The sequence below is a fragment of the Petromyzon marinus genome, chromosome 61, assembly GCF_048934315.1.
Source record: "Petromyzon marinus isolate PM22_M1 ecotype Great Lakes invasive population chromosome 61, UKy_Petmar_22M1.pri1.0, whole genome shotgun sequence".
Classification (NCBI taxonomy): domain Eukaryota; kingdom Metazoa; phylum Chordata; class Hyperoartia; order Petromyzontiformes; family Petromyzontidae; genus Petromyzon; species Petromyzon marinus.
The window spans coordinates 4,017,680-4,032,479 of NC_133727.1; the positions used below are offsets into that span (position 1 = coordinate 4,017,680).

The 14,800-nt window shown below is 50.9% G+C and overlaps 1 protein-coding gene across 1 annotated transcript in view; it reads right to left on the reverse strand.

Moving 5' to 3' along the window:
• Nucleotides 1–14,483, reverse strand: part of LOC116955753 (protein OSCP1) — a 30,390-nt gene extending 15,907 nt beyond the window's left edge. Inside the window, 4 exon segments of the mRNA XM_032977040.2 lie at nucleotides 12–179; nucleotides 3,214–3,368; nucleotides 13,211–13,228; nucleotides 13,231–14,483. Of these exon segments, the coding sequence (XP_032832931.2) occupies nucleotides 12–179; nucleotides 3,214–3,368; nucleotides 13,211–13,228; nucleotides 13,231–13,321 (432 nt within the window). The 5' untranslated portion in view covers nucleotides 13,322–14,483.
• Between the last annotated feature and the right edge of the window lie 317 nt (nucleotides 14,484–14,800).

Consider the following 14,800-nt stretch of genomic DNA (forward strand, 5'->3'; position numbering starts at 1 on the left):
GCCGGCCGTGCCTCGACGAGGTGGCGGAAGGTGTCGTCGACGCTGGCGAGGATGGCGGGGGAGTCGCGCACAAAGGCCCGCACGGCGTCCACGTGGTTGAGCGTGACCATGAGGAGGTCGCGGGGGTGCACGCACGAGAACACCTGGTACTTCAGCGCCATCGTCATCAGGTCGTAGAGCTACGCGCAAAGTCACGCGCGCCGAGACGGAGAAACCGTCGGACGAAACCAACCGACGAGCCGCACCGATTGGCTGTGTCGGGTGGCGGCGGGTTTAACGACACGTTAATATTTTTAAGCGATCTAGCCCAACGAGAAAACAAAAACCCAAAACGACACTCTACGATGGAATGATATTTTACGGGGACGTTTTTTTTTTTTTTTGCGAGTGCTAAAGTACGGGGAAAATCATGTTCGGTGTTTGAACATCTTAACACCTATTTTATTGCCACAGAGGGTTAAAAAACCTATTGTTATTTTTTCATACCTTGAAACTGGCAAAAAAATAAAAGGTCCCACATTGTAGCTGCTCAACCGCGAGCTATGAATGCGCTGACAGTGGCATTGCCCCTGTACCCTTCAACTTTTCGTGTTGTTCTTCGGGTCTAACACTGGTGGTGAGACCTGTCCCTAAAGAAGGCAGTCTCTGGTGTAGATCAATCAGTTTCAAAGACAATGCCCAAATATTATCACATCATGTTTTATATTCTTGGTTCTTTCGGTAAGTCACGTAGAAGGGAAACAATAAAATAATAAAAATATAAAACAATAAAATTCTCACGACGTTTCGACCGCGAAACAAGCAATCGTCATCAGGTGTGAAAACCACAGCAAGATTTTTTTTCAAATTTTCTTGCTGTGGTTTTCACACCTGATGATGATTGCTGGTGTTGCAGTCGAAATGTCGTGAGAATTGTATTGTTTTATATTTTTATTATTTGATTGTTTCCCTTCTACGTGGTGACTTTACCGAAAGAACCAAGAATATGAATCCCTGCAGTCACGAAAGCTTTAAATCAAAACATCATGTTTTTGTTTAACACGTAGACTTTCGCGACCGATATTATGAAGAGCACGTTTTGTTTGCGTGTTCACAAGTACCGTCTGTGGTTAATGCAGTAACATTTTGGTATTTGAACATTTAAACACCCGTTTTATTGGCAGAAAGGGTAAAACCTATTCTTATTTTTCATATTGATAACATTGGCCGCGCGAGCCTACGTGTTAAATTAAACTAATTACTATTTTTATTTTACCAGGTAAGAAGGCTCCACTGACCTACATAACGCTTTTGTCAGAAGCGACCTGGCTATCACGAATGATAGCTCAACGAAGTGGCTTATCATCGTGTGGACATTTCTAGCAAAAAGCCAAATAACTCCAAACGCGTGGGGATGTTGATTCTAAATGTGGAGGGGAAAAAACCGGGAGGTCCCGGAGAAAAATCCACGCGACCACGGGGAGAGAGAGAGACACGCAAACTCCAAATATACAGCAGCAGGCGTCAGGGTCGGGATCGAACCCACGACCTCCTGTATACCAGGCGAGGAAGTTAACATCTCACCACGGGGAGAGAGAGACACGCAAACTCCAAATATACAGCAGCAGGCATCAAGGGTCGGGATCGAACCCACGACCTCCTGTACACCAGGCGAGGAAGTTAACATCTCACCACGGGGAGAGAGAGACACGCAAACTCCAAATATACAGCAGCAGGCATCAAGGGTCGGGATCGAACCCACGACCTCCTGTAGACCAGGCGAGGAAGTTAACATCTCACCACAGGGAGAGAGAGACACACAAACTCCAAATATACAGCAGCACGTGTCAGGGTCGGGATCGAACCCACGACCTCCTGTACACCAGGCGAGGTAGTTAACAACATGCGTTCAGAGCTATCGTGCGTGATGGCCAGGTCGCTTCTGACAAAAGAGTTACAGTATATATGATAGCTCAGCGGGGCTTTACCGAGTAAAATAAAAAATACAAACTGTTTAATAGTTAAAATAAAAAAATAAAAAATAAACCTTCTTATTCAGATTACATGCACTCTTCTACCTACAAACGAGTTAGGTTCCAGAGGTACTGTTCGTAAGTCGATTTGTTCGTTAAGTCCAACTTTACTCCTGTCGATTCCAAACATGTTGTACGGCGTGTACACTAAACACGGGCTTTGAAAGTTGTATAATCTGCACATGTAAATGCCATTGGCTCTTCATGTTCTGTAGATGCATTCCCAGCATTTCTGTGATTACCCAGCAATGCTGGGTAATCACAGCGAACAACCGCCGCTAATATATTAAACTTACGACCCTCGGTCCGAACAGGCAACTGAACGTAGGGGCGGGTTTGTTTGTAAGTCTCTGAAAGTTCGTAAGTCTCTGAAAATATATTCTTGATTCTTTCGGTAAAGTCACCACGTAGAAGGGAAACAATAAAATAAAAAAAAATATAAAACAATAAAATTCTCACGACGTTTCGACTGCAACACAAGCAATCGTCATAAGGTGTGAAAACCACAGCAAGAAAATTTGAAAAAAGTGGCGGTTTTTTTTTTTTGCTGTGATTTTCACACCTGATGATGATTGCTTGTTTTGCAGTCGAGACTTCGTGAGAATTGTATTGTTTAATATTTTTTTTCATTTTATTGTTTCCCTTCGACGTGACTTTACCGAAAGAACCAAGAATATGAATCCCTAATAAAGTATTAAAGCTTTCGTGACTGCGTAAAATTACTCATTGTTTTTTGTTCGGTAAAGTCACGTACGTAGAAACGCAATAAAATTATATTTAAAAACAAAACAATCGCGACGTTTCGATCGCAACGCGAGCAATCTTCATCAGGTGTCAAGAACAAATCACGGAGGTAAATACAACGACAAAAAGATGGTCTGTTGAATTCTCGTCTCTCATCTTCTCGTTGTATTCACCTCCATGATTTGTTCTTGACACCTGACGAAGATCGCTTGCGTTGTGATCGAAACGTCGCGATCGTTTCGTTTTCATAAATTTTTTTTTACTGTATTTCTACGTACGTGACTTTACCGAAAAACAAACCAATGAGTGTAATGTGAACCCCTGCAGTCGTCGAAAGCTTTAAATCAAAATTTAAGTCTCCGCGAAAAGTTCGCGAGCGGAGATTGTCCCTGGACGGGCCGACGGAGGGAAAGGGGGCCCCCCCCCCCCGCGCTTCCCGACGGAGACCCCTCCGTACCTTGTCCATGCTCGCCGCATTGAGCCTCATGATGGAGGCGTGGGCGAGACGGTCAAACACGGTGCGTAGGGCTTTCTTTGAGTACAGCTGCTGGGGCTTGAGGAGCTCCTCCATGAAGCGCTTCGTGAACATGGTGCTGATGATGTCGTTCATGACTGCAAAGTCGCAGAATAGTGGGGAGGGGGGGGGGTGGCACGGGCAAGGTTTTTAAGTTCGAAGCTTTCGTGACTGCAAGGATCCGTACTCTTTGGTATCTATTCGGTAAAAGTCACGTAAAAGTATAAAACAACAAAAAATAAAATATAAAAAAAATTACAAAAATTCACACAGGGTGTAGCTACACCCTGTGTGAATGTTTTTGGTGTAGCTACACCCTGTGTGAATTTTCATTTATTTTTTTGCTGTTTTATACTTTTATGTGACTTTACCGAATAGAACCAAAGAGTATGGATCCTTCACACAGGGTGTAGCTACACCCTGTGTGAATTTTTATTATTTTGTTGTTGTTTTATACTTTGACGTGATTTTACCGAATAGAACCAAAGAGTATGGATCCTTCACACAGGGTGTAGCTACACCCTGTGTGAATTTTTTTTAAATTTTTGTTGTTGTTTTATACTTTTATGTGACTTTACCGAATAGATACCAAAGAGTATGGATCCTTCACACAGGGTGTAGCTACACCCCTGTGTGAATTTTTTTTATTTTTGTTTGTTGTTTTATACTTTGACGTGATTTTACCGAATAGAACCAAAGAGTATGGATCCTTCACACAGGGTGTAGCTACACCCTGTGTGAATTTTTTAAAAATGTTTTTTGTTGTTTTATACTTTGACGTGACTTTACCGAATAGAACCAAAGAGTATGGATCCTTCACACAGGGTGTAGCTACACCCTGTGTGAATTTTTTTTTTAATTTTGTTGTTGTTTTATACTTTTACGTGACTCTACCGAATAGATACCAAAGAGTAAGGTTTGTTAAGCACCCGCTAATTGTCTCAGTATCTAAATGGGCTACGACCTGATGCACAGAGGGAGAGACTAACAACAACTCTCCGGCAGGAGTCCGGCGACTTTTAGGGGGGGGTCGTCACGGAACAGCCACCGTAGGACGCGTGATGACGCAATGCCGCCCCCCATCGCCCCCCCCCCCCGTCAAAACGTTTCGTACCACAACGTCCGAACAACGTTTCCCTCCAACGTCGACACAACATTCACCCCCCCCCCAACGTCAACACAACATTCACCCCCCCCCCCCAACGTCAACACAACATTCACCCCCCCCCCCCAACGTCAACACAACATTCACCCCCCCCAACGTCAACACAACATTCACCCCCCCAACGTCAACACACAACGTTCACCCCCCCCCCCCCAACGTCCAACACAACATTCACCCCCCCCCAACGTCAACACAACAACTCAACCCCCACCCCACCCCCAACGTCAACACAACATTCACCCCCCAACGTCAACACAACATTCACCCCCCCCCAACGTCAACACAACATTCACCCCCCCCCCCCCAACGTCAACACAACATTCACCCCCCCCCCCAACGTCAACACAACATTCACCCCCCAACGTCAACACAACATTGACCCCCCCCCCCCCCCAACGTCAACACAACATTCACCCACCCCCAACGTCAACACAACATTCACCCCCCCACCAAAACGTCAACACAACATTCACCCCCCCAACGTCAACACTACGTTCACCCCCCCCAACGTCAACACAACATTCACCCCCCCCCAACGTCAACACAACATTCACCCCCCCCCCAACGTCAACACAACATTCACCCCCCCAACGTCAACACAACATTCACCCCCCCAAACGTCAACACAACATTCACCCCCCCCAACGTCAACACAACATTCACCCCCCCCCAACGTCAACACAACATTCACCCCCCCAACGTCAACACAACATTCACCCCCCCCAACGTCAACACAACATTCACCCCCCCCAACATCAACACAACATTCAACCCCCCCAACGTCAACACAACATTCACCCCCCCCAACGTCAACACAACGTTCACCCCCCCCAACGTCAACACAACATTCACCCCCCCCCAACGTCAACACAACATTCACCCCCCCCCCAACGTCAACACAACATTCACCCCCCAACGTCAACATAACATTCACCCCCCCCCCAACGTCAACACAACATTCACCCCCCCCAACGTCAACACAACATTCACCCCCCCCCAACGTCAACACAACATTCACCCCCCCCCAACGTCAACACAACATTCACCCCCCAACGTCAACACAACATTCACCCCCCCCCAACGTCAACACAACATTCACCCCCCCAACGTCAACACAACATTCACCCCCCCCAACGTCAACACAACATTCACCCCCCCCCAACGTCAACACAACATTCACCCCCCCAACGTCAACACAACATTCACCCCCCCCAACGTCAACACAACATTCACCCCCCCCCCAACATCAACACAACATTCACCCCCCCCCCCAACGTCAACACAACGTTCACCCCCCCCAACGTCAACACAACATTGTTGTTTGTTTTATACTTTGACGTGATTTTACCGAATAGAACCAAAGAGTATGGATCCTTCACACAGGGTGTAGCTACACCCTGTGTGAAATTTTTTGTTTAAATTTTGTTGTTGTTTTATACTTTTACGTGACTCTACCGAATAGATACCAAAGAGTAAGGTTTGTTAAGCACCCGCTAATTGTCTCAGTATCTAAATGGGCTACGACCTGATGCACAGAGGACTAACAACAACTCTCCGGCAGGAGTCCGGCGACTTTTAGGGGGGGGTCGTCACGGAACAGCCACCGTAGGACGCGTGATGACGCAATGCCGCCCCCCATCGCCCCCCCCCCCCGTCAAAACGTTTCGTACCACAACGTCCGAACAACGTTTCCCTCCAACGTCGACACAACATTCACCCCCCCCCCCAACGTCAACACAACATTCACCCCCCCCCCCCCAACGTCAACACAACATTCACCCCCCCCCCCAACGTCAACACAACATTCACCCCCCCCAACGTCAACACAACATTCACCCCCCCCCCAACGTCAACACAACATTCACCCCCACCCCACCCCCAACGTCAACACAACATTCACCCCCCCAACGTCAACACAACATTCACCCCCCCCCAACGTCAACACAACATTCACCCCCCCCCCAACGTCAACACAACATTCACCCCCCCCCCCAACGTCAACACAACATTCACCCCCCCAACGTCAACACAACATTGACCCCCCCCCCCCCCCAACGTCAACACAACATTCACCCACCCCCAACGTCAACACAACATTCACCCCCCACCAAAACGTCAACACAACATTCACCCCCCCCAACGTCAACACAACGTTCACCCCCCCCAACGTCAATACAACATTCACCCCCCCCCAACGTCAACACAACATTCACCCCCCCCAACGTCAACACAACATTCACCCCCCCAACGTCAACACAAACATTCACCCCCCCAACGTCAACACAACATTCACCCCCCCCAACGTCAACACAACATTCACCCCCCCCCAACGTCAACACAACATTCACCCCCCCAACGTCAACACAACATTCACCCCCCCCAACGTCAACACAACATTCACCCCCCCCCAACATCAACACAACATTCAACCCCCCCAACGTCAACACAACATTCACCCCCCCCAACGTCAACACAACGTTCACCCCCCCCAACGTCAACACAACATTCACCCCCCCCCCCAACGTCAACACAACATTCACCCCCCCCCAACGTCAACACAACATTCACCCCCCAACGTCAACATAACATTCACCCCCCCCCAACGTCAACACAACATTCACCCCCCCCAACGTCAACACAACATTCACCCCCCCCCAACGTCAACACAACATTCACCCCCCCCCAACGTCAACACAACATTCACCCCCCAACGTCAACACAACATTCACCCCCCCCCCAACGTCAACACAACATTCACCCCCCCAACGTCAACACAACATTCACCCCCCCCAACGTCAACACAACATTCACCCCCCCCCAACGTCAACACAACATTCACCCCCCCAACGTCAACACAACATTCACCCCCCCCAACGTCAACACAACATTCACCCCCCCCAACATCAACACAACATTCACCCCCCCCCCCCCAACGTCAACACAACGTTCACCCCCCCCAACGTCAACACAACATTGTTGTTTGTTTTATACTTTGACGTGATTTTAACGAATAGAACCAAAGAGTATGGATCCTTCACACAGGGTGTAGCTACACCCTGTGTGAAATTTTTTTGTTTAAATTTTGTTGTTGTTTTATACTTTTACGTGACTCTACCGAATAGATACCAAAGAGTAAGGTTTGTTAAGCACCCGCTAATTGTCTCAGTATCTAAATGGGCTACGACCTGATGCACAGAGGGAGAGACTGACAACAACTCTCCGGCAGGAGTCCGGCGACTTTTAGGGGGGGGTCGTCACGGAACAGCCACCGTAGGACGCGTGATGACGCAATGCCGCCCCCCATCGCCCCCCCCCCCCCGTCAAAACGTTTCGTACCACAACGTCCGAACAACGTTTCCCTCCAACGTCGACACAACATTCACCCCCCCCCCCCAACGTCAACACACATTCACCCCACCCCCCCAACGGTCAACACAACATTCACCCCCCCCCCAACGTCAACACAACATTCACCCCCCCCACCAAAACGGCAACACAACATTCACCCCCCCACCAAAACGTCAACACAACATTCACCCCCCCCCCAACGTCAACACAACAGTCACCCCCCCGCCAACGTCAACACAACATTCACCCCCCCCAACGTCAACACAACTTGCACCCCCCCCCCAACGTCAACACAACAGTCCCCCCCCCAACGTCAACACAACATTCACCCCCCCCCCCCCAACGTCAACCACAACATTCACCCCCCCAACGTCAACACAACATTGACCCCCTACCCCCAACGTCAACACAACATTCCCCCCCCCCAACGTCAACACAACATTCACCCCCCCCCCAACGTCAACACAACATTCCCCCCCCCCAACACAACATTGCACCCCCCTCCCCAACGTCAACACAACATTCACCCCCCCCCCCAACGTCAACACAACATTCCCCCCCCCCCAACACACATTCACCCCCCAACGTCAACACAACATTCACCCCCCCCCAACGTCAACACAACATTCACTCCCCCCCCCCAACGTCTAAACGTCAACACAACATTCACCCCCCCCCAACGTCAACACAACATTCACCCCCCCCCAACGTCACACAACATTCACCCCCCCCCCCCCAACACAACATTCACTCCCCCCAACGTCAACACAACATTCACCCCCCCCCCCAACGTCCAACACAACATTCACCCCCCCCCAACGTCAACACAACATTCACCCCCCCCCCAACACAACATTCACCCCCCCCCCAACGTCAACACAAATTCACCCCCCCCCAACGTCAACACAACATTCACCCCCCCCAACGTCAACACACATTCACACCCCCCCCCCCCAACGTCAACACAAACATTCACCCCCCCCCAACGTCAACACAACATTCACCCCCCCCCCCAACGTCAACACAACATTCACCCCCCCCCCCAACACAACATTCACCCCCCAACGTCAACACAACATTCACGCCCCCCCCAACGTCAACACAACATTCACCCCCCCCCCCCAACGTCAACACAACATTCACCCCCCCCAACGTCAACACAACATTCACCCCCCCCCCCCAACGTCAACACAACATTCACCCCCCCCCCAACGTCAACACAACATTCACGCCCCCCCAACGTCAACACAACATTCACCCCCCCCCCAAAGTCAACACAACATTCACTCCCCCCCCCAACGTCAACACAACATTCACCCCCCCAACGTCAACACAACATTCACCCCCCCCCCCAACGTCAACACAACATTCACCCCCCCCCAACGTCAACACAACATTCAACCCCCCCAACGTCAACACAACATTCACCCCCCCCCCCAACGTCAACACAACATTCACCCCCCCCAACGTCAACACAACATTCACCCACCCCCCCCAACGTCAACACAACATTCCCCCCCCCCAACGTCAACACAACATTCCCCCCCCCAACGTCAACACAACATTCCCCCCCCAACGTCAACACAACATTCACCCCCCCCCCAACTGTCAACACAACATTTCACCCCCCCAACGTCAACACAACATTGACCCCCTACCCCCAACGTCAACACAACATTCAACCCCCCCCCCCCAACACAACATTCACCCCCCCAACGTCAACACACATTCACCCCCCCCCAACGTCAACCACAACATTCACCCCCCCCCCAACGTCAACACAACATTCACCCCCCCCAACGTCAACACAACATTCACCCCCCCCCAACGTCAACACAACATTCACCCCCCCCCAACGTCAACACAACATTCACCCCCCCCCAACACAACATTCACCCCCCAACGTCAACACAACATTCACCCCCCCCAACGTCAACACAACATTCACCCCCCCCCCCAACGTCAACACAACATTCACCCCCCCCCCCAACGTCAACACAACATTCACCCCCCCCAACGGTCAACACAACATTCACCCCCCCCCCCAACGTCAACACAACATTCACCCCCCCCCAACGTCAACACAACATTCACCCCCCCAACGTCAACACAACATTCACCCCCCCCCCCCCAACGTCAACACAACATTCACCCCCCCCCCAACGTCAACACAACATTCACCCCCCCCCCCCAACGTCAACACAACATTCACCCCCCCCAACGTCAACACAACATTCACCCCCCCCCCCCAACGTCAACACAACATTCACCCCCCCAACGTCAACACAACATTCACCCCCCCCCCCCAACGTCAACAGAACATTCACCCCCCCCCCCAACGTCAACACAACATTCACCCCCCCCCCAACGTCAACACAACATTCACCCCCCCCCCCCAACGTCAACACAACATTCACCCCCCCCCCAACGTCAACACAACATTCACCCCCCCCCCCCCAACGTCAACACAACATTCACCCCCCCCCAACACAACATTCACCCCCCAACACAACATTCCCCCCCCAACACAACATTCACCCCCCCCCCCCAACGTCAACACAACATTCACCCCCCCCAACGTCAACACAACATTCACCCCCCCCCCAACGTCAACACAACATTCACCCCCCCCAACGTCAACACAACATTCACCCCCCCCCCCCCAACGTCAACACAACATTCCCCCCCCCAACGTCAACACAACATTCACCCCCCCCAACGTCAACACAACATTCCCCCCCCCAACGTCAACACAACATTCACCCCCCCCCCAACGTCAACACAACATTCACCCCCCAACGTCAACACAACATTGACCCCCTACCCCCAACGTCAACACAACATTCACCCCCCCCCCAACACAACATTCACCCCCCAACGTCAACACAACATTCACCCCCCCCCAACGTCAACACAACATTCACCCCCCCCCCCAACGTCAACACAACATTCACCCCCCCCAACGTCAACACAACATTCACCCCCCCCCAACGTCAACACAACATTCACCCCCCCCCCAACGTCAACACAACATTCACCCCCCCCCCCAACACAACATTCACCCCCCAACGTCAACACAACATTCACCCCCCCCCAACGTCAACACAACATTCACCCCCCCCCCCCAACGTCAACACAACATTCACCCCCCCCCCAACGTCAAACACACATTTCACCCCCCCCAACGTCAACACAACATTCACCCCCCCCCCCCCAACGTCAACACAACATTCACCCCCCCCCAACGTCAACACAACATTCACCCCCCCCCAACGTCAACACAACATTCACCCCCCCCCCAACGTCAACACAACATTCACCCCCCCCCAACGTCAACACAACATTCACCCCCCCCCCAACGTCAACACAACATTCACCCCCCAACGTCAACACAACATTCACCCCCCCCCCCAACGTCAACACAACATTCACCCCCCCCAACGTCAACACAACATTCACCCCCCCCCCCAACGTCAACACAACATTCACCCCCCCCCAACGTCAACACAACATTCACCCCCCCCCAACGTCAACACAACATTCACCCCCCCCCCCAACGTCAACACAACATTCACCCCCCCCCCCAACGTCAACACAACATTCACCCCCCCCCCCAACGTCAACACAACATTCACCCCCCCCCCAACACAACATTCACCCCCCCAACACAACATTCCCCCCCCCAACACAACATTCACCCCCCCCCCCCCAACGTCAACACAACATTGACCCCCCCAACGTCAACACAACATTCACCCCCCCCCCCAACGTCAACACAACATTCACCCCCCCCAACGTCAACACAACATTCACCCCCCCCCCCAACGTCAACACAACATTCACCCCCCCCCCCAACGTCAACACAACATTCACCCCCCCCCCCCCAACACAACATTCCCCCCCCCAACACAACATTCACCCCCCCCCCCAACGTCAACACAACATTCACCCCCCCCCCAACGTCAACACAACATTCACCCCCCCCCAACACAACATTCACCCCCCCCAACGTCAACACAACATTCACCCCCCCCCAACGTCAACACAACATTCACCCCCCCCCCCAACGTCAACACAACATTCACCCCCCCCAACACAACATTCACCCCCCCCAACACAACATTCCCCCCCCCAACACAACATTCACCCCCCCCCCAACGTCAACACAACATTCACCCCCCCCCAACGTCAACACAACATTCACCCCCACCCCCCCCAACGTCAACACAACATTCACCCCCCCCAACGTCAACACAACATTCACCCCCCCCCCAACGTCAACACAACATTCACCCCCCCCCAACACAACATTCACCCCCCCCAACACAACATTCCCCCCCCCCAACACAACATTCACCCCCCCCCCAACGTCAACACAACATTCACCCCCCCCCAACGTCAACACAACATTCACCCCCCCCCCCCCAACGTCAACACAACATTCACCCCCCCCAACGTCAACACAACATTCACCCCCCACCCCCCCCCAACGTCAACACAACGTTTCGACAGACGACGGAAACGTGGAGTTGGCGGGCCCCCCTTGTTGTTGTTGTTATTATTGATATGAGTTCAATGATGACGTCACCCTGCTGCTCTATATAAAACCGGGAGCAGGTGAGGGCTTTACCATTCTGGCGAATTGCCCGATGATGCTGGATGTATTTACCAGCGAAACGTCGTACTACTCAAACTGTAAATGTTGTGGATTCACTCTTCAACACACACCGGTGGGCTAAGTAGTGAACTATTTGTCTTTTGTCAACGTGACACTTTTTTTTGCTGATTGGCCGTGTCGGGTGGTGGAGGGTTACGACACATTTATAAATAAACGCGATCTAACCCAAAAACCTTTATTATGAATATTATGAATGTTATTATTGTTGTTGTTTTTGTTGTTGTTTGTGTTGTTGTTGTTTTTGTTGTTGTTTTTGTTGTTGTTGTTGTTTTTGTTGTTGTTATTGTTGTTGTTTGTGTTGTTTTTGTTGTTGTTTGTGTTGTTGTTTGTTGTTGTTTGTGTTGTTGTTTGTTGTTGTTATTATTATTGTTGTTGTTATTGTTGTTTGTGTGTTTGTTGTTTGTGTTGTTGTTATTGTTGTTATTGTTGTTGTTTGTGTTGTTGTTGTTTTTGTTGTTGTTTGTGTTGTTGTTTGTTGTTGTTGTTGTTATTATTATTGTTGTTGTTATTGTTGTTGTTTGTGTTGTTGTTGTTTTTGTTGTTATTGTTTTTGTTGTTTGTGTTGTTGTTTGTGTTGTTGTTGTTGTTTTTGTTGTTATTGTTTTTGTTTTTGTTGTTTGTGTTGTTGTTTTTGTTGTTATTGTTGTTGTTTGTTGTTGTTTGTGTTTGTGTTGTTTTTGTTGTTGTTTGTGTTGTTGTTATTGTTGTTATTGTTGTTGTTTGTGTTGTTGTTGTTGTTTTTGCCCTACCCTTGCGCGCTTTGTCCACGGGATGGTCTGCGCCCGGAGCCTCTGGTCCAGGATGTAGAGCATCTCGCCGCCCAGGTTGATGAAGAGCAGAGGCAGCGTGCGGCTCGACATGGCTGGAGGACGAGAGGGCTCCACGGGGAATGATCGGGCAGGAGCAGCAGGAGCAGCAGCAGGAGGAGCAGCAGGAGCAGCAGCAGGAGGAGCAGCAGCAGCAGCAGGAGGAGCAGGAGCAGCAGGAGCAGCAGCAGGAGGAGCAGCAGCAGGAGCAGCAGCAGTACCAGCAGCAGTACCAGCAGGAGCAGTAGGAGCAGCAGCAGGAGCAGTAACAACAGGAGCAGCAGTAGTAGCAGTAGTAGGAGCAGCAGCAGTAGCAGTAGGAGCAGCAGCAGCAGCAGGAGCACAGCAGCAGGAGCAGGAGCACAGCAGCAGGAGCAGCAGCAGTAGCAGCAGGGAGACGAATCAACGGGGAGAGAGGTGCAGCGGTGGATGAAGGACGCAGCCGACTGGATGAAGGACGCAGCAGTGAATGATGCAGCGGTGAATGAAGGACGCAGCAGTGAAGGATGCAGCAGTGTATGAAAGGTGCAGCAGTGAACGATGTAGCAGTGAATGAAGGACGCAGCAGTGAAGGATGCAGCAGTGAAGAATGCTGTAGTGTATGAAGGGTGCAGCAGTGAACGATGTAGCAGTGAATGAAGAACGCAGCAGTGAATGAAGGGTGCAGCAGTGAACGATGTAGCAGTGAATGAAAGACGCAGCAGTGAAGGACGCAGCAGTGAAGAATGCTGTAGTGTATGAAGGGTGCAGCAGTGAACGATGTAGCAGTGAATGAAGGACGCAGCAGTGAAGGATGCAGCAGTGAACAATCCTGTAGTGTATGAAGGGTGCAGCAGTGAAGAACGCTGTAGTGGATGAAGGGTGCAGCAGTGAACGATGTAGCAGTGAATGAAGGACGCAGCAGTGAATGAAGGGTGCAGCAGTGAAGGACGCAGCAGTGAATGAAGGACGCGGCAGTGAATGAAAGCGGAACGAGAAATCGGATGGAGGAAATGAGGGCGGTGGAGGAGTTGAACGACTACGGAGGGAACGACTCAGCTGCAGCTGCAGCAGAAAGCGAAGCAGGAGGAGCTGCAACAGGAGAGGAAGAGGCGCGGCGGATCGGCGACAGCGGCGGCGTTAGGCGAGGCAGGCTGCAGGCCTGGGCGCCGCGCGTTGCCATGGAGACCGGAGTTAGAGGGTCACGCAAAGACTACAATCATATAAGACTCTAACAATCATATAAGACTCTAACAATCATATAAGACTCTACAATCATACAGGGTGGTGGTGGTGGGGTCCTTAAATTAATATAACAAATCGTTTAAAAAAATATGTCATTCGAGATACAGGCACACGTTTAATATGACGACATGGGAATATACTTTGACGTTTTGCATAGCTGGAGTGTATAGTAGTGTATAGTGTAGTGTATAGTGTAGTGTGTAGTAGTGTAGTGTATCGTGCAGTGTATAGTGTATTGTGTAGTGTAGTGTATAGTGTAGTGTATAGTAGTGTAGTGTATAGTAGTGTAGTGTATAGTGCAGTGTGTAG